We start from the raw sequence: 19,556 nt of genomic DNA, 5'->3' as shown, positions 1-19,556 counted from the left end.
CAAAGCAGCAAGTAGAAAGAGTCAGTAACATGGCCAGAATTTCAGGAAAGGAAGGAAACAGATAAATATGTTTTTGTTTCCTTTTTAGCCTCCACCAGGTACTTGGAAACAATGACACTTCAAAATGTGACAGATTTGTAACATTTGGGGTATGAGAAAGGCCTTCAGAGGGTTTTGATGTTATGATACATTTATAGGTCTTACTGGTCAGAGTATGGATGAATTATGGTCTCCTGTGATAAATACAGATGGAAGGACCTTCAAAAAGAGGCTCCAGCTGTGGTATCTCAGTATAGAGATGCTAGAACAGGTTAATTTTTTGGTGGTTGAAAACATCAAGGAGCTCTCACCGGGGGCATCCATAGTAGGAAATTCAAAGGAGCAGAATTTTTGTTACTCATCAACATAAGAACATGGTGTGAACCTGTGATGCAGGTAAACAGTGATCAACAAAACTGGGCTTTGGTTTTTCAGGGAGAAATGGCTACTTATATAGTGAGAAGTGAACACTGGAGAGAAAGGAAGGTCTGACAGGCAAAATAACATTTAGAAGGTGGAATGAGGGAGAGTAGGGATTGCAAAGGCCAAGGAGGAAGTGGGGAAGTATTTTCCTGAAATGTGTGATGGCTAATAAAGTATTTTACTCAACTTGTGTTGGCATCATCTCTGAACAGCTCAATGGATGAAATCTGTGACATGACACAATTCCTTTTGTTCTCTTCTGGCCTTCTCTTTTGTACACTTGTGGTCATAACTGCTTTTTCTCACAGTCCACTCCCAAGTCTGTTAAGGGCAGTACCAAGAAGGAGGGATCAAAAAGGAAGATCAACATGAGTGGGTACATCTTGTTTAGCAGCGAGATGAGAGCTGTGATTAAAGCTCAGCACCCTGACTACTCCTTTGGAGAGCTCAGCAGACTTGTAGGAACTGAATGGAGAAACTTGGAAGCAACAAAAAAAGCAGAATATGAAGGTAAGTAAAAACTGAGATGCTGAACTCTTTTCTGCCTTTTTTTCTTTCTCAACACTTTCTGTTGTTCAGATGACAGGTTTAATAAAAGAAAATATTTATGTTTGTGTCTGGATGTACCTTAAAGAGGAGTTCATCTTGAGAGATGACTGAAGAGGAGCAAAATGCATGTTTCAGTTATGTAGAGCACAACTGATAATTAAAATGTCTTTGCCACAAATAACCATATTAACAAAGACCAAGAAAATGGGAACAAATTAGAAATAAAGGGGTATGGAGCTCCTGGGCTAGAAGTCAGTTGGAAAAATATTTTGCCAATGTTTCCTTAAAGGACAGAGAAGCTCTTGAGAGCTGTAGCAACAGGTAAGACAGGCTTACAGGGGAGTGTGGAAAAGTTCTTTATTAACAGTACTTAGAGTCCTCAGAGGCTTAGGACTGTACTGTAAATATGACCTATTGTTCAGTACAGTATTAATCAACTCTTGTAACTGATTTTGTCGAGAGATTTCATATCCTGAAGTGAGCCTAGGAATATTCCATAATCATGAGATACTTTAGACGTATCTTTTATTCCTTTCCTCCCTTCTTTTCCTCAATTCCTTCCCTCCTTTCCTTTCTTTCCCTTCCTCCTTTTCTTCCCTCCCTCCTTTCCTTCCATTCCTTCTGGTAAATAGTCAGTGTGTTTTAACTTTTATTTGATTAAAATAAAATAGAGTAGATCTTTAACAGCCAGCCCTTACCCAAGCCAAATACATGGGCTTAACATCCATAATTATTTCTCTAGTACTCTAGCATGTCAACACTATTAACTACTGTATTGATGCAACTTTATTGAAAGAAAATGCTCCTTTGGATAGGAACATTCCACCACCCTGGAAAGTTATGGCCCAATTCAGTTATAACTTTGAAAATGAGATTTGATAGGTTTTCTGCACACCCATAACTTAAAGGCAGCTTTGATCTTGAAGCTGGAAGCTTGCATGCTGTCACTGTCCCCTCTCAGCCATCTCAGTCCTTTCTGAATTTTCAGTAGCACCTCTTTGCAGCTCTGGAGGGTAACACAGCACCCTTTGCTCTGTGCAAGTTTGCTTTGCAAATGCTGCGAAGGGAAACGGTAACGCTCTTTCTTTGTGAGACTGCTGGGGCCTTACTTTGTTCTGTAGTTTCCTTTTCCACCCTTCTAGGTGCATGTGTGATCTTTTTATTGGCAGATCTGTCCTTACAGTCTCCTTCTTCAGCAGGAGGATGGCTGGCATGTCACTGCTTCCTCACTTAGAGCAGCTTGAAGCCCTGCACTTCTGCAGGAGGGCTCTGTTTGTCCACCGTGTTAATGAGTGTCTGTGTGCTTCCCTTCTAATCTTTCTTCTCAATTAAAATTTTCCAAAGCTTTTGGGGTTTGAGCTTCAGTGTCCCTGGCTTGGTGTCTGTCCTGAACTAGACCTGCTTTTACTTGGTTTTGAGGGGTTGGGATGGGGTAACAAAGTGTCAGAATTGTGCTTATCATGTGTGAAAGGAGAGAAACTCCACTCCTTCCACTGTGAGGAGTCAGAATTCATCTGTTCCCTGGTGTGGATGTGAGCCAGGGAGCAGAGAGTGGATATGGTTTGGCATCTCAGTGAAAAAAGGGTGCTGCCATTTTCTGGTGAGAAGTAGTTTACGTTTTAGATCCATTTTGAGCCACTTATAGTTTTGTTTGGTTTGTGTGGAGGGTATTAGTTGTTTTTAGAAATAGTTGGGCAGAGAAGAGGCTGTATTGGAAGTGTCTGCATGGCTAAATAGAGTAAAATACAAGAATGCATGGGATTGAGGGAAAGGCCTGTTTTAAGGAAAAACTCTGTTCAAAGCAGGTCTCTTTCCTGTCTCTTGAGATGTGTTGGAAATGTTTGAATGATCTCAAATCCTGGCCTATGTGATTTGGGTTTATTATTGAGTGTTAGGGTGAATGCTTTAGGCTGAACTTTCAGATACCTCCTCCAATTCCCTTTGACAGTATTATTCCATTTGTTACTTCTGTGGCAGTCAGGGCATGGATAGGGGCTAGGTAGAACTTGAGTAGTGTCCTACATCAGGTCCTTCTTCAAACCTCAGCACTCTGGAGTCTGATAAAGCTGAACACTTTAACAGTAATTTCTCATTCATCAGAGTGTCTCTTTTGCTTTTGTCTGACCATTTTTTGTTTTTTAGCTGGCCAAAAGTAGGTGAGAGTCAGAACAACTGCTTCATCTTTTCCCAAAGTGTTTGCTGTGCTCTGGAGAGGATTTTCTCATTTTTCTACTTCAGGATCTACCTTTAAATATCTTGTGTATTTTGTGCTCAACCGCATCTGAGTTGCCTGTATTAAATGTAGAAGTTTCTCTGCGTCGTCATCACTGCCTGAAATTGCAGAAGTGGGAAGAAGGAAGGAAGTGAAACTGGTCTTTGAGTGTGTGGAAGTAGTGCTAGAAGCTGCACAAACAGGTTCTAGAGGAGTCAAAAGTGTGGTAGATGTTCAAAGTCATGTCCTCGAGGAAGTGAGTAACACTGGCCCGATGCATAACTTAATCTCCTTGATGAGCTTCTTCTTAGCCTTCGTTGGACAGAGGACCTTGATTGCTGGTTTAGTGGCAGTTTCCATCTTTCACCAACTGCAAGAGAACTCATAGCCCTGCATTCACTGTTGTTAAAAATTGCTGGAGATGTACCCTGCATCCATTTATTCTTCCTTGTTCCTCATTGTGCCAGTCGACACAACGTTCAGAGTAAACAAAGCAGGACCTTGCATGGCCCCAAGGCACCTGGAGTGGGCATTCAGTATATCTCCTTTTTTGTTTGCTTGGTTTTTGTTTTTTTCTTTCTTCTTCCCATGACCCTTTGCCCTTCCCTTAATATAAAATTGTCCTCTGGTCAGATTACCATGCAGTAGATCTTTTGTTCTTGCAGTCACAGTGAGAGACTTGATTGAGATAATGACCAGATTCATCGTACAAAGGACACACATGACCTCCAGTGAGCAGCACAATGTGAGTTAGACATCTTCAGAAAAAAAAATATAACTCATAGGGGACCAAATGGGGAAATGACAGAAAGAGGCAGAGAAAAGTATTTTTGGTTTATCAAAACCTGCTGCTTGTTATGTTCCAAAAGTTAAGGACCAATCTGCACTAGGGAAACTTTACAAATGCTCCCCGATTTTGCCACCACTTTTCAGCTGCATCAGCAGTAAAATACACGGGGAGCCCACAACTGACTGTGCCACCAGCTGGCACTGCTGTCTGCTCTTTGCAGCATTCTTTAGGGCACACCTGGCAGACATGGGGCTTCAGTTCCCACAGCAGCTGGCAGAGGATCCACCCAAGAGCTGCTGGCCTTGGCTGCAGCTGGTTTGGCTGAGCCAGTGGTGTCAAAACAGGGAATGTTTTGCCACATCCTAGTGCGGACCGAGCCTAGTGCTGGACTGCTGCTTCATGTTGGTAACGCTGTTGTTATTATCATCAAATTTGTTTTTAATTTTTTTTTTAATTTCTATTTTATTATTTATTCTAATTTTTGTTTGGAAGAGATAAAACTTTGTGGAAATTTTTTCATGAAAGGTTCTCTAAAAGTCTTAGCTGCAGCCACATGAAATCAAATCATATGCTGTATAAAAAAGATTCATCTGTTCTACTTTATATTTGACTAAACTATGCCAGTGTCTGACTAGTCCTTTTTAATGAACAGATAATATTTTGAAAGTCTGGGTTACAAAACAGAACTGAAAATCTAAAATACTTTTACAGAGCGGGCAGCTAAAGTTGCTGAGCAGCAGGAGAGAGAGCGAGCAGCACAGCAGCAGAATTCCTCCCCCCGGGCAGGCACTCCTGTCGGGGCTCTTATGGGGGTGGTGCCGCCACCAACACCAATGGGAATGCTCAATCAGCAGTTGACACCCGTTGCAGGTAAAACGTAGGAGCTATGACCATTTTTTCCTCATCCACTTTATCAACCCCCTTCATAACTCTGAACACTCTCTTGGGTCACGTTGGAAGCAAAAGCTCAAACTCTTCAGTCGTTCTTCATGATGAACGTGCCTAGCGCAGCGGTGGCTGGTGGCCAGCGTGACTTGCTCCAGTGGAGAGCAGCCTGTGGAAAGAGCAGGGAAGCAGGGTCCTCATGCAGTGTCCTGTTCTGGTAGTGTGCAGTCATGTTTATTCACTCTGCCCTGCAGAGCTCACCTTTAGTCCTGCTGTGGCACAGGAGCAGCAGCTGAGCAGTCTTCTAGTGCATGCAGCATCGTGGCAGTGGTAAAGCAGGAGGGAAATTGTTGGGGGTTTAATTGTCAGGGAGGTGAGAGGCCAACAGAGTCTAACCCAGATTTTAAATCCAAGCAAAAGCTGTGGAACTGCCTGTTAGGCACTGGTAAGCAGAGCAGACCAGGATCTAGAGCCGTTGCAGAAACAAAGACAAAATGACAACATTGCTGGTTTTATCAGGTTATTTTTCAGAATAGAACTGAGCTTGGAGAACTCTTCCACGAGGTCCCTGTTGCTGGGTGTTGAGCTCGTTACCAGTTGTAATCCGGCTTGATTTCATAGGGAGTATGCTCAGAGTAAGTATTTTCAGGATCAGATCTGAAGACAATGTAGTCCACTGAAGACTCTTGTATGGAAATCAGCCATACATGGGTGAGAAAATTAATTAGGTGTGACCTGATAGGTGTTTTCTTTCCCCAGTTTCTAATTAAAATAAGAATTAAATTGCTTCAGTCAAGGTCAAAGTAGTGCCGAGTAGATAAAAATGAGTATTTGGAAGGTTTTTGGTTTGAGTTTTGGGGTCTTTTTAACTTTCCCTTAAGACATTCCAATTATTCAATTTATTCTTTTGTCATTTTTCTTTTTCTTTCTCATCTCACAGGCTGTGGCCTTATTTCAAGCTGACAGCCTGAAGCGTTTTCATCTCTAAATCCCCTTTCAGTAAATAGGCTGCATGGATGTTTAACTGAAGGCACATTCCTTAGTTGGTTCATGATCTGCAGGTTACAAAGCATTTGTTTACACTGAGTTGCATTTTTCTTTTGGCTTTTTTTCACTCTGTTCATGATAATTTCCCTCTGAACTGTTTGCAGTTGGTGTATGTTTGTGTGTGTGTGTACACTTATCTGTGCATATATTAAGAAAAAGGAGGGGGGAAAAAAAGAGTTTCCCAGTGCTGATCTCTTTTGTGAGTAATTTACTTCAATCTAGAATATGTAGAAATACCATCCTCTTGTGTTGTGTTTTCTTAGTTTAGTTCTTGGGTTTTTTGGCACTGAGTGACTTTTACAATTTTTGGAGGCAGGTGTTGATGGGCAGTAATACTTGCTGTTAACACTTCCTGAAAACTTCCCCAGAAATGTGCATTCTGCCAACTACACATGCTACTTTATTTCCTGTGACAGCAAACCTCTAGGCCATTGTCTTATTCAAGCAGATCAACACTCAAGGCTCTTCACTTTGGCTTTGGGAAATACTTCCTTAAAACAGATGATGGAGCAGATCCTTTTAAACTCTTTCTACTTTTGTGATCCATTTGAAAAACAGTCTTTCATCTTTTGATTTTCACAAGACCTACCTGGAAGTGTCTTGTTCTGTTTGGACCTCTTTCATATCCTCCTCCATCCTTGGATTGCTTTTCTCTAATTCAGAGAGCTTCTCCATCACAGAACTTCTTTATGGCCCACAGGGCCAGGAAATCTGGAAGCCTTCTGAGATGTTTCTCTTAGTGTGCAGCACTTTAGTGTCTTCTACATTTAGTTATTGCAAAAGTTTACTTAATCTTACGTTGTTATAACAAAACACAGGAGAATTAAATAATTTCAAAGACAAATCACAGTTGTGGGAGCTGGAAATAGTTTGGCCATGTTTGCTAGTTTAAAACAAAAGTTTGCAATTCATACATGGTGTAAGAAAATGGCTCTTACTCAGAATGAGCTACAAGAACTCATTTATTATGGAGATTTGATGGCACCTTTATTAGCCAGTTGTTGAGTATTTTAATTGGAAATGTAGAATTAAAGCTTCCGTGGTTGATAAATATGGGTTTGATTCCTTGGAGAGTTTTTTGTTTGTTTGTTTTAAAGCTTCAGAACTGCATTAACTGCACTGAAGATGTGTGAGCGGCTCTGAGTGCTCTGGAAGTACCAGGCAGTAGCTACAGTGTGAAAGCTCTTTATGCCAAGGAGGCTTTTGTTGTGTTTCTTCTTTTCCTTTCTCCATTGGAAATATGGATTTCCCTGTAATTAAGAGGTACAAATAAGGTTTTCAGATATTTGAAATAGGTACCTACAGCATATTTTATGTGTCATTCTAGGTGCTCTGTGGAAAATGAAGGCTTGAGGGAGATTAGTTCTTTATTTTCTTGGTGTTTTCTCCATGTAAAGCTTTTGGGATTAGAGGTTTCTCACTTTGTGTAACATTCTGAGGAAGTGACAGATTTAGCTTTTATTTTGGAGCTGCTTCTCCTGTTAAGACCCTGAGCTTGTGACAGCTTTGTTCTCAGTCAGGACTGATGAGAGTTTTTGGCCAGTTTAATTCCAGAAATCTGTTTTGAAAGTTTCTTTTATTAGTTACAGAGAATGTGGCAAAGACTCTGTGGTTTCTTGGAGCAGAGTATAGAAGTCCCAGCAAATCTGCATTTCTGTCTTACCTCATCTCTCTAGACCTGCTTCTGTCCTCTGTCATCTTTTCATTGTCTTTCCAACCCCTTTCCTTGCTTACCTGGCAATGCATCCATTTAAATTAAACATTCTAGGACCTAACAAGCAGAGTGTAGTAGTACTGGGTAGGTTCACTACATGGACAACAGAAAATCTGAGCCAAAGCCAGATTTCTTCCCTCACATGCAGAAAACTAAATTTTCAAGCAGCAGCACAATACAGGTATTTGCACTGATTTTCCTCTAAAGATACCTTGCAGACATGGACAGTGAAGTTCTATGAGGGACTGCAGGTGCTCCTTTTAAGTCCTTTCACTTCAGTCTAATGCCATGAGTGTAAGTTACTGCAGCCCAGCACTTTAAACCCAAGTCTAAAATCTGTTTTACTTCCTTAATTCATACCGGGGATGGTTTAATAAAAATCAGCCATCACTGACTGCCATTAGTTTCAAGTATGTGGATGTTGTAGGGCTTTTGTGCATCAGTTTTGCATGTGTACTGCAGGAAAATGTCTGGGTTTTTTTTTTTTTTTGTGGCCTCTGAGCTAGCCCAAAGAGCAGGGCTGTCCGTGGGGCTGGCCAGTCAGTGTTGTGTTTGTAATCTGTATGCAGATGGCAGAGCTTTAAGCTGTATTAAAACTGCTTGCATTAGTAACACTTAATTGTGGCTGAATTTATGCCTTGTGTTAACATATCTGAGTATTCAACATTTATTGCCCTGTGAGAAACATACAAATACACTAAATACTAATTCATCAAAATACAGTGTTTCATATTTACAGCTTTTATTTTTAGTTTTTGTTCTTTTTTTTTTTTTTTTTTGCAAGATACTAATTGTAGTATTGTCTTGCTGTACTAAAGGTGCTTTTTTTTGTGTGTGTGTGTGGATAGTGCATGTCTGTGCATACTGTGTAGACCATATTGCATGTTATTGATGCATGTTTGAAATTTGTTGTGTCCTTCAAGGCATGATAAGTGGCTATCCACCGGTGCTGCCACCTTTGCAGGGCCCAGTTGATGGCATTGTTAGCATGGGCAGCATGCAGCCACTTCACCCAGGGGTGCCACCACCCCACCAACTCCCGCCAGGTATGCCAGGCATCCCAGGCATCCCACCACCCGGTAAGAGCCTCATCCTCATTCCCTCTTGGTTTCATGGTCATGTTCTTGGTTTAACCCATTCTTACAGGAGTTCTCTGCAGCTTGTTCTGGTCCTGGCTTTGGTTTGTGAGCACCAGCACTGCTGAATGTGAGGGGTGTGCAAACACTGACACAACAGCGTGTCCCCTAAGCCCTAGGGAAAGGGCACTGGAGAAATGCAGTGCTGCTCAGCAGGAGTTTTGTTCCAGACAAAATAACATTGATGATTGTACTTGTGTTTATCAGAAGTGTGAAAAGCTGAAATCAGGCTGTTCATATCCTTATGTCATTTGAACAGCATCTCTGCACTCATCCTTTTTTTATTTAAAGTAGACTTATAAATGAAATTTATTGTTCTCATTCCTTACCAGAGTTTTTTTCAGTGTGTTTATGTCAGACTGCACTGAAATGAGCCTGGTCACGTAAGACTCCTTGGCCACTGCGGCACTGATGTGTTACTGTAAAACAATGTTCATATTCAAGCTTGCTGATAGAACAGCAACTGGAAACATGTAGGAAAAAGGTGAAATTCAGTATTCTCTGTGGCCAAATTTTTAATTGATTTTTGACAGCATTTCTGCTGCATTTGCTGTAATTTTGCCACACTTTTGATGAAAAGCGAGGCTTAAATGAAACAAATGTTTTGCCAGTGTTAATGCCACTAACATGTCCCACTTAAGGGGAAAACATCTGCCCTCTGATCTGTTTCCTGATGATTTGTTTTTTACCTCTGATAACTCATGTGCCTGTGAAAAAGATGTGCCATCCCTCTGTTCAGCAGTAAACAAGCTGTGGACAAAATGGTCTCATTTGCCTCCCCATACCCCCTTGCAACTGTGTTTATCAGAAACTCTGTTAAGAGTTTTATCTGTACATGAATCATTTGAGTTGGGGAGTTTTTGTTTGCTTGCCTGGTGTTTATGAAACCCATCAGCATTACACTGCAGCTTGGCTGGAGTGCACGATTCCCTGCCATGGCACCTAGAGGGAGCAGGACAGCAGCTGTGCAGTGACAGCACACAGCAGCCAAACCTTGGGAGGTGAATCCAGGACAGTGCATCCCTCTGAAGGGCTGTGCCCACTGCCCTGGGCTGGATGTTTGTGTTTCAAACTGGCAGGATGTATTAGCAGAGAGGAGTGAAGGACCACACCTGAAGTGGTGCTGAACTGGCTGAGGGTGAAGCTGTGCTCTGATGCTGGAAAGGGGGGGTGCCCTCCTCCAGACCCCTTCCCTCTGGACTAAAAATAATTCCACAGCTTGTGTTACCAATGTTTTTCCCAACTTCTGACATACTGTTGGTACAGACACATTTAAAATGGGAGCTGTGATCAAATGAAAAGTGCATTTGAAAAATGCTTTAGTGAGTAAAACCCAGTGGCACATCCTTTGATCACTGATAGAGAAATCTTACATTTAATTCATGTAAATTAAACTCTCAGGAAGAGCACAGTTAGTCTGCAGCTTTTCTAATGAATGAACACAAGAAGTGGCACAAACAGAAAGAAAAGCAGCAGCACACATAACTTCCATTTTTTCAGACCAGACCATCTGTATGTAAAATGTCAGGAACTGCATGACTCTTGTTTAGATCTGTTCATTTTTGTATATAAGACTGACACAGTTGTGCTGCACTCTGTGCAGCAGGGATAAGTCCCAATATGCTTGAGAAAAACAGCTTTTATTTTTTTGACATTGATTTCAAATATTCATTATTCTGTATTTAAGTCTATTGAAGCTTGACCTGCAAGCTGCATTTTGTATTAGAGAGATCTAACAGAATTTGTGCAAAGGCTTGAATTTCATCCTGCTGTGAACATATTTTACAAAACTGAACACAAGGAAATGTAAAGTGTTGCTAAAGCAGATCAGCATTTCCTTTCTTAAAGGAAAGGACTTCAGGAAAATCCTGTCAAGCTAAAGGTATATATTATAAATGAAAAGATGCAGTCAGGTAATCACTAAGTAACATGAAAAAAACATGAAAAGCAAAATTTAATCACTTTGCATTTCTCGAATTAAAATAATTCAACAGGCCACATATCAATGTTTGGTAGTTTTCATGTTGGCTTTTTTTTCATTCAGAAACTTGTGAAGTTTTTTTATTGGGGGAATATTTGAATGTTGTACATCTGCTTAAAATAACTGCGAGCAGTGATATGAAAGTATAAATTCTTTCTATAGAAGACCAAAGAGGTATTTGTCACTGCTCTGAAGTAAGACTAATTATTTTATATTTTGGAATATAGGTGTTATAGGCCAAAATGTGTCCCCCATGGTAGGCACTCCAGCACCAGGAGCAAGTCCTTTTGGACAGCAGGTGAGTAATTTTTTGCATTATCTATGAGGCTCTAAGGCTCAGAATCAGCATTTGAGCAGGATCCCAGTTCAGACATGTAGGGATGCACATAGGCTTTCCCAGGAGAGCAGAAATGAAATGTTCTGATGTGTTTAGAACCAGTTAACATCTCACACTCAGAGAGTTATGTCTGTATTTGATGGTTGAATTGTTGTTACACTCAGGAGGTTTGCCCAGTCAGGTAACTTAAGCATAAACAAGGCAGTGTTTTGTCTTAGTTTTGTACTAAACTGAGTCATATCAGCATACTGTGAAACTGCTGATAATTTAGGTTTTGTGTGCTTTGTGACACAGAGGGGACACTGCCCATTTTATCACCTGATGATGAGTAGGTAAAAATATTCATATTTCATGAACTGATGTAGCAAATGTTCATTGGCAGTTCAGAATTTGAGTTTGGGTAACTGATGATCTGATATTTCTTAATGATTAATGCAGATTAACTGTTCAGGACATTTCCAATTTTATTGACTAAATTTTTCCATTATAAAGAGTAATGTGGTTTTGGCCTGAGGGTGTAAAGAAAGGGAGTGAGAGTGGCTGTGCACAGGCAGATAGTGGTAGGATGGTTTTAAACTAAAGGAGGAGAGGTTTAGGTTAGGTGCTGGGAAGAAGTTACTCATTCAGAGGCACTGACACAGGATGCCCAGAGCAGCTGTGGCTGTCCCAGTCATTTAAGTCAGGTTGGATGGGGCTTGGAGTGACCTGGTCTAGTGGAAAGTGTCTCTGCACATGGCAGGGGCTTAGAATGAGATGAGCTTTAAGGCCTCTTTCAACCCAAACCATGCTGTGATTCTGTGAGTACCAGAAGTTAAGTGGTAAAGTGTTGATGTCATGACGTTGAGTTATTCCAGACCATGGGATGTCTGTGCTAAGAGTCTTGTTGATCACAGTGGTAGGAATTCTGTGTGACTGGAAATTTCCTGCCTGAGATTTTTGCCTGACAGAGATTCTATGGAAATAACCCAGCTGTCCAAGGATCTGTGTCAGTTTGGATTAGATGTTTTAGAGTTAAATTTTTGCACTTCACAGACCACAGTATTTCAGATGAAACTGGAGAAAACATGAAATAAAAAGGAGATAAAAGTTGTAATTAAGATTAGAAGAGATATGGTGATTATAACCAGAGTATATTTACATAAATCAGAAATATGGACAATATCCGTTGAGTATGAATGGTTGGTTTGCACTTCCTCTCTCTGTGCATCTCCCGGACAAAGTGGAACTTTTCTCAGGCTTTTGCACATAAGCTGAGTTTAAACTGCCTTGCTGGAGGGTGCCCCGAGGCTGGGGCGTTGCCTGCAGTCCCCGTGTGAGCTGTGGGTGTGAGCCTGCTGGCTTTGTTTCAGATCGGGATCCTGGGCCCGCCGGGCCAGCAGGCGCCCCCGCCGTACCCCGGGCAGAGCCCTGCCAGCCAGCCCGTGATGCAGCAGCCCAGCACCCCCATGTTTGTCTCCCCTCCACCAAAGACACAGAGGCTCCTCCATTCTGAAGCCTACCTGAAATACATCGAGGGGCTCAGTGCCGAGTCAAACAGTATCAGCAAGTGGGACCAGACCCTTGCAGGTAAGGCTTTGGGTTCCTCATAACCCATTGTTTTGCTTTTGTAGAAAATGCTAAATAAATCTGCTGTTTGCTTTTTAAAATATATACATGCAATTAATGCCTAAAGACAGACCAACAGACTGAGAATACATGTATGTTATCCACAGGTGAATTCCACCAGTGTTGTATAAACCTAAGTATCAATGGTATGGGCTTAAATACTAAGAGCAAAAGTAGAGTGTCTGTTGGATCCCAGAAACCTGAGGTTTTCAAGCTTTCTGTGTTTTCTGGAACTGACCTCCTGAGGGCCTTGGAGAAGGCTTTCAAACTTGATTCATGAAGTTAAAATCACGGGTGTGTAGTTAAATAAAGTGTGTGCTTTCACATGGTAAAGGGTTTTATATTTGAGGTTTCTAGAGTATAGTAATAAGTATGGGACAAGATGGAAGATTTTGGGTGATGTCTTTTTAGGTATTCATCTTCTTCTTCATGGGTTTCAGGCAGTAGTTTCTGATTCGTCAGTCAGTGTCATGCTGAGGGTCACGGGAATTTTTGGTTATTGGGTTAAAAGGATAAATAATATAGGTGTTAATTTTCTATTGGACTGTTGGGTCTTTCTCCATTTTCCTTGCTTCTAGCAGGTAGCTACAAGTGCTTCTGAACTCTCTGTACTCGTTGATAAGATGTAATAAACAACCAAGCCTGAACACAAGAAAATCCATTTCCTTTGTGTATTTTTTAATCCTGGCTCTGAATGAAGGCAGAAGAGACTGAGACAAAGCATTGATTAAGTGGTGCAAACTCCCACCACTGTTACAAGTGTCAGGAAAATTAATCCACAAACACCAGAGGTTTATGTCCAAAAAGGAGACAGAGGAGTCCTCTTTGCTTTATTCGAATAAAGGGAGAGCCCATGGGACATTCCCCTGGGATCTCTCAAATTTTTGGAGGATGCAGCCTCCCTTTTTATCCTATTTTCCTGGCTGCTTTTCCCTCTCTCTTTCCCCATGGGCTGAGGTACTTGAGAGGCACAGACTTCCCAGAACGCCTGACACCTGAGATTCCCCTCTGATGTATAACCCTTCCTTTTAATTTTTAATTCTTATAGAATTCATGGTTTTTCTCCATTGCTTCTTTCATCTTCTGATATCCAATCTCATTTATCAGCAAACCTGCAGTTTGCTTGTCAAGGCAAACAATTTTTTTCCCATTCATCAATCAGTGAGTGGAATCCATCCCATTGTTTCTTTTATCTCTCAGTGCTAACTCTGTCTACCAGCTTGTTTGTAAAGACAAATCCGACATTCCTCTCACGAGTATCTTCTATGGTAGAGTTGTGTCTGCCCATTTCTAGGGTAAGGCCGTAGTAACTGGAGCGTTGTTTGGCTTTGCAGCGCGGAGACGAGACGTGCACCTGTCCAAGGAGCAGGAGAGCCGGCTGCCCTCGCACTGGCTGAAGAGCAAAGGGGCTCACACCACCATGGCTGACGCGCTGTGGCGCCTGCGGGACCTGATGCTGCGGGACACGCTGAACATCCGCCAGGCCTACAACCTGGAGAACGTGTAGGCGCAGCACACGCCTGCCACGAGCTCGCGGGACAATTGCTGGTTTAGGTACTCGGTGGGAAGAGAGAACCAACAATAATTTGTATTGCATTTTACTGTACATTGCAAGACCATTTTTATATAAGGACACTTTTAATAAGCATATTTCACTTTTTGTTATATTAAGTTGACTTTATCAAATACACGGATTTTTTGCATATGTTTCCTTTGTTTAAACGGCGATTTCACAATTGGTTGAGTGTAGTCAAGGATTCATCTTTCTTATACTTTATTGCTGAGAATCTGATGCCATTGTTTTTATATTAAAAAAAAAAAAGGAAAACAAAGTATTTACAGATTGATACAGTGGAATGTGAATTAGTCATAGTTTACATCCTATAAGAATGTGTGTACCTGTGCTTGTGTGTGTGCTGGCCACTTCGGGCAGAGCTGCTCGGGTGTCAACAGGGAGGATCTCTTAGAAGAAGCTAAAGGTAAGATGTGCTTTGGCACTAAGGAAAATTGGAATTCCAAGTCAACCCTGAGGTGGCTGAGTGGCCACAGCAGCTCTGGAAGTGCTGGTGTGGACGGGACAGGGGTGTCTCGACTGCTCGTGTTGTCCAGTCCTGTCCAGTTATTTAACTGTGTAGCCAAGGCCATTGTGATCCTGAATCAGTAACACAGTCCCTGTGCTGGCAGGCCCTTAGAGGGGAAGTGTTTCACTGCCATGCCCTGTGCTGGGGGTTCTGTGATGTCCCCCACACCCATAGTGGGGCAGGGAAGCTCCTTCCCTGAAGGAAGCTTCCTTCTGTGCTGGAACCGCAGAACTGGGAACCAGCCCAGGTCTTGGAAGGTAAGTTAGGGGAGAAAAGTCGACTTGTTCTGTTAGTGAAGTAATGTGACTTTTTTTTTTTTAATTCACACGTACTCTGTTCATGATTGGGCATTGTAAGACATTTTTGTATGCTTTCTTTAAGTGTATTCATTAACCTTAGTGAACGTTTTGCAATGCAAATTTGAGTGAAATTCGATGCTTAAATTAACTTGAAAGTAAAATACTACTGTATGGTATGGTATGTGTAAGGTCAGCATACCCAGTACATTGGAGAAATAGAGTACTTGCATTGCAGCCTTCAAAGGGTTTGGGTTTGTTTTTGTTTCTTTTTTTAATCTAAGTAAAGTAGATATTGACTCTTCTTGCCAAATTTCAAGGTTGTGGCTGCCTTCTGCTAAAGACTTACCTGTCCTCATAACTAACCAACCTTTTGGACTACAAAGTTATTTGTTTAAAGGTAAATCCTTTCATTTATTTAATTTTGAAAAAAGAATTAATACTTTTGGATTGCTTTAAGTTACTGGGAAAGCTCTAAGAATTTGGGAAGTCAGCAGGAATGTGGGCACTGCAACTCAGCCCAAATGAACTGATTTACTGATACACTTCATATATGCTAGAGATGTTCATCATGTGGAAATGAGTTCTAAAGTCTGTTAGTACAGAACATTTTCATTTCAGTATATTTGGCAGAAGGTTAAATTAAATATTTTCCTTCAAATACTGGATATCTTGGGGTTTGTTTTGCTGATGTAATTAATACTCATGAGGGAAGTGTCACTTGCAAGTATAAACTGTGATTTAATTTTACTGGCCAATTCCTCTCCCTCCCCTATTGCAATCCTCCAGTCATTGCACAGAATACCCCAGGTAATTACAAATAGGCACTTAAAGTTTAGGTCAGATGTGCAATGGATGTGAAGGAAATGGAACAAAACAACATAGAGGGAAAGGACAGTTTCTAATCCTACAGGTAGCACACCCATGGTACAAAAGAAGAAAATTCTTTACTGGCCTTTGTAAATTACCAATTTTATTTAATAAAGTAGAAATTGAATAGTCTTAGACCACCCTTATGAAATGTGTTTAAGTTACCGTAGGTTTTGCAGTTTTTAGCCACAAAGATTGGATGTTGAAGTGAATCAGGCAGCAAAATCCTAGTTTTTGAGCATTTGGAACTATCATGGATTGTACTAATACACCACCAGATTCTCCTACTTCTCAGCATTAACAAAAATTACACCAAAGAACCTGGGATGAATTTTAATTAAATTATTGTTTTATTTATTTTCTTTTGAGGACTGGATGGGACTCCCTTTGGAGCCTGTATAACTCAGATGTTTAATTTATCTGAAGGTCAGTGATGAGCAGATGTGCAGCACTGGCTCTCTCCTGCTGAGCAGCTGAATTCCTCCTTTCACTGCTCTTTCTGGCCCAGGAGCAAGAGATTGGAAGTGCAAACAAAACCTGGCTCCTCCCTCAAGGCAGTGCAGAGCACTACCACTAAGCCACTGGGCTGGCCCTGATCAATTATTTTAAGCCTTATTTATTTCAAAATCGTTTCTCTCTATACTGGAGGCATTTCAGTCAATTGCAGTGAAATTTAGGATATAATGGCTACAGTCTAGAATTCAAAACCAGCAAAAGAAACTTTTCTCACTCTGGTTTAAAAAAAAAAAAAGACATGTCTGTCTGTCTCTTTTTCTCTCTTTGTGGGTGTTTGAGCCCCTCATCTGTTTTTCACTGCCGTTCATTGTACTGGCATAAGCAAAACTTTCATATTAAAATAAAAGGATGTGTGGGCAATGGTTGGCTTCTGTGAGAATGGAAAATAGATAAAACTAGGACAGGTATTTTCATAAACCAGTTGGAGACAACTAAGAATTATTTGTTCTCTTCCTCAGTCCTTCCCTTCCATGAGAAAATTTACTGTTCGTGTAAAACTTCAAAATGTTGATGTTGGTGACTTTTTTTCAGCATATGTTTTTGTACCTGGTTTATCCATGCTTAGCTTTTCATTAGATCTTGTACTCCTGAAGGCTGAGCTGCTAACCAGGTTTATAACATGTATGTACCATCACTTTGTTTACCTGAGTCTTTTTAATTTGAATAAAAATAGTTTGCAAAGTGTTTTGGATTAACCAGGTGTGAGTGTTGCATTAAGACTTCTGTTATGATTTTATTTCAAGTAATTCTGGCTGTTGCTGATCCAGATGTTCTCAAGTCATTGGTACATATGTGCTTGTGTGTGGATAAAATATCATTTTTCTATTCTTCTGTGTATTTTGAGATGTGCCTGTAGGTGATAAGAACAGTGGTGTTGAAAATTGAACCATAAACGAGCATGAACAGCGAACCTTGAAAAATCTGTGAAGCATTGGGAACCAGCTGAGTGGAGGTGGTAAGATTCAGTCAGTCCCAGATGCCCCCTTATTAATTGGTTTGAAAACAAACAGCAAACCTTAATTTCATGTGGAAGCTAATGTGTTTCAGGACTGTCTTCCATGTAGCTGTTTAATAGAGGAAATTAGATGAGTAACATGGAAAAAGCATCTTTTACACAATTAAATTAGAACCAAGGATAGAAATTTTATGTACAAACTGCAAGAAAAATTAAGTGATAGGAACCTCTCAAAGTGTGCCTGGCATAAAATTCACAGAGAGCTATTTAAACAGTCAGAACACAGCATTATTTAATGAATACACATGCATGTTTTCAGCCTGGGGGATAAATGCTGCCTTTCACACAGGCTGCCAGTCTCGTAGCACTTCTACCCTTCTGTTGCAGTTGCCCAGAGGAAACTGATCATCCTCCATGTCTTACTTAGGCTGAGATACTAAAGATCAATCATCAGTGTACATAGCTCTACATAGCTCACTCTTGGCTGCAAGTGCACAAAATTGCTGAAGCCCCTGCTGAATTCCCTGCAGAAGGAAGTGATGTGCTCAGCCCTGGAGCTGACACGGGCTTGGCAGGGATAGAAGTGGAAGCTGTGACCCTGGCTCACTCCTGGAACAGCCACACAGTGTTCCTGAGTGCCGAGCCAAAGGAGAGCTCTTGCTTCCTCCCTGCTCCCTTTGCCACAGCAGAGGGATGGGGGAGCTGGAGGGTGGGAGGGAGACAGGGATATGAGAGTCAGAGAGTACTGGGGAAGGCAAACAGCACAGAATTAGGAGTCAGCAAGAACAAAACTATAAAACCAAATGAAGACTTTAGTTGTTGAAGATGGGGTGTATTTTAAAACTGATACTAAATTCCCAAGTGGATGAGGTGGAATTCTGGAATGGGAAGTTGCAGCTATTCTGATTTCCAACATTAGTGAGAGACTGGCAAAATCTAAAAATGCCTAAGGGTCAGCAGTAGCAAACACACTGAGGATTGGAGACTGCAGCTCAGATTTCTAAATGTCAAGCTTCGTATTCTGTCGTAACAGATCTGTGTTGCCTGAAAGGGGACGATGCCAACTCAGAGGATTTCATTCCTGCAGCAGTCACCAAGATCAGTGACATGGAGCTCCCTGACACCAGACAGCTTGTGAGTGACTGCAGCCTCTATCCCTTTGTGTTTGCCTGGCTGGAGACATCCCAGAGGCTTTCTAAATGTGCCTGGTGCTCTCAGCTGCCAATGGGAAACAGTCACTGCAAAACAAGCAAGAGGTCTGAAGTGAGAACTGGGCTTGGCTCACAGCTCTCTGTGGAACACTCTGCTTCTATTATAGGAGTGCTTAAGGGAAGCCACAGGAAGTTTTCATATCAGGCTCCCATGTCCTGAGAAATAACTAGGGCACAGAGCTCTTGCTTGAAAAAAACCCCAAAACATATATTGTAAAGTTTATTTGTTTTTTGAAAGCAAGTATAAGAGAGTTTCAAGAGGCTCAAGAAATAAAATTAAATGAAGCTATAGCTCAGCAGCTCAGCTTTCAAAATCTGGCTTTTTTATTATTGCTTTATACATTAAATGCACTGCTAGGGTCAGGACTGACTTCAGTGCAATGACCTGTGACTGCAGAAAGCAGCTTGTGCATGGGGTTTTGGGCTCTACCTTGGAATTAAAGAAAAGGTTCTTATTGTGAAATAGAGGCTTTCCTCAAGTAATTCACTTGCTGCTCAGTCAAAATATGATTTATTTTGACTTCATATGAATTTATACGATTTAATTTCTATGATTTTATTCTGTCAGTTTTTATGCCTTGAAAACACAAGTAGCACTAATCCTCCAGGTCAAGGTCTTGGAAGGCACAACACGAAGGTTCCCCTTTGTTTGCAAGTGGACAACCTGCACCTTGACATCTACAGAGCTGCCCCGTCTCTGCAGATGATGAAGACTTACAGCAACTGACAGGAGGCAGCACAGAACACCTGTAATGGCACAAACTCCCTCGGGCCTGGTTTTAGGCTGATCTGAAGAATTGGCTTCTTTGTTGCACCTTCAGCCTGCACCCCTACCCATGGAAATTAAGCAATTGCATCAATGTAGGATCCTCAAAGATTACACTGCACCAGACCTCCCACGCTCCTGGT

At 41.3% G+C, this 19,556-nt stretch overlaps 1 protein-coding gene across 3 annotated transcripts in view; it reads left to right on the top strand.

Moving 5' to 3' along the window:
* The window catches only part of PBRM1 (polybromo 1), a 55,697-nt gene extending 38,532 nt beyond the window's left edge, over positions 1-17,165 (top strand). The window contains exons 26-31 of one of the 3 annotated variants that reach the window (XM_056501337.1): positions 771-972; positions 4,725-4,883; positions 8,583-8,738; positions 11,004-11,074; positions 12,463-12,679; positions 14,053-17,165. In XM_056501337.1, coding sequence (XP_056357312.1) covers positions 771-972; positions 4,725-4,883; positions 8,583-8,738; positions 11,004-11,074; positions 12,463-12,679; positions 14,053-14,225 — 978 coding nt within the window. In that variant the 3' untranslated portion in view covers positions 14,226-17,165. The remainder of the gene's footprint in view (positions 1-770; positions 973-4,724; positions 4,884-8,582; positions 8,739-11,003; positions 11,075-12,462; positions 12,680-14,052) is intronic. The other 2 variants (XM_056501336.1, XM_056501338.1) reach the window with 2 other exon arrangements.
* The last annotated feature ends 2,391 nt before the right edge of the window (positions 17,166-19,556 follow it).

The sequence above is a fragment of the Oenanthe melanoleuca genome, chromosome 12 (genome assembly GCF_029582105.1).
Source record: "Oenanthe melanoleuca isolate GR-GAL-2019-014 chromosome 12, OMel1.0, whole genome shotgun sequence".
Lineage (NCBI taxonomy): Eukaryota > Metazoa > Chordata > Aves > Passeriformes > Muscicapidae > Oenanthe > Oenanthe melanoleuca.
The sequence above is the reverse complement of the archived record's forward strand: the minus strand, read 5'-3'. Positions and strand labels throughout refer to the sequence as shown.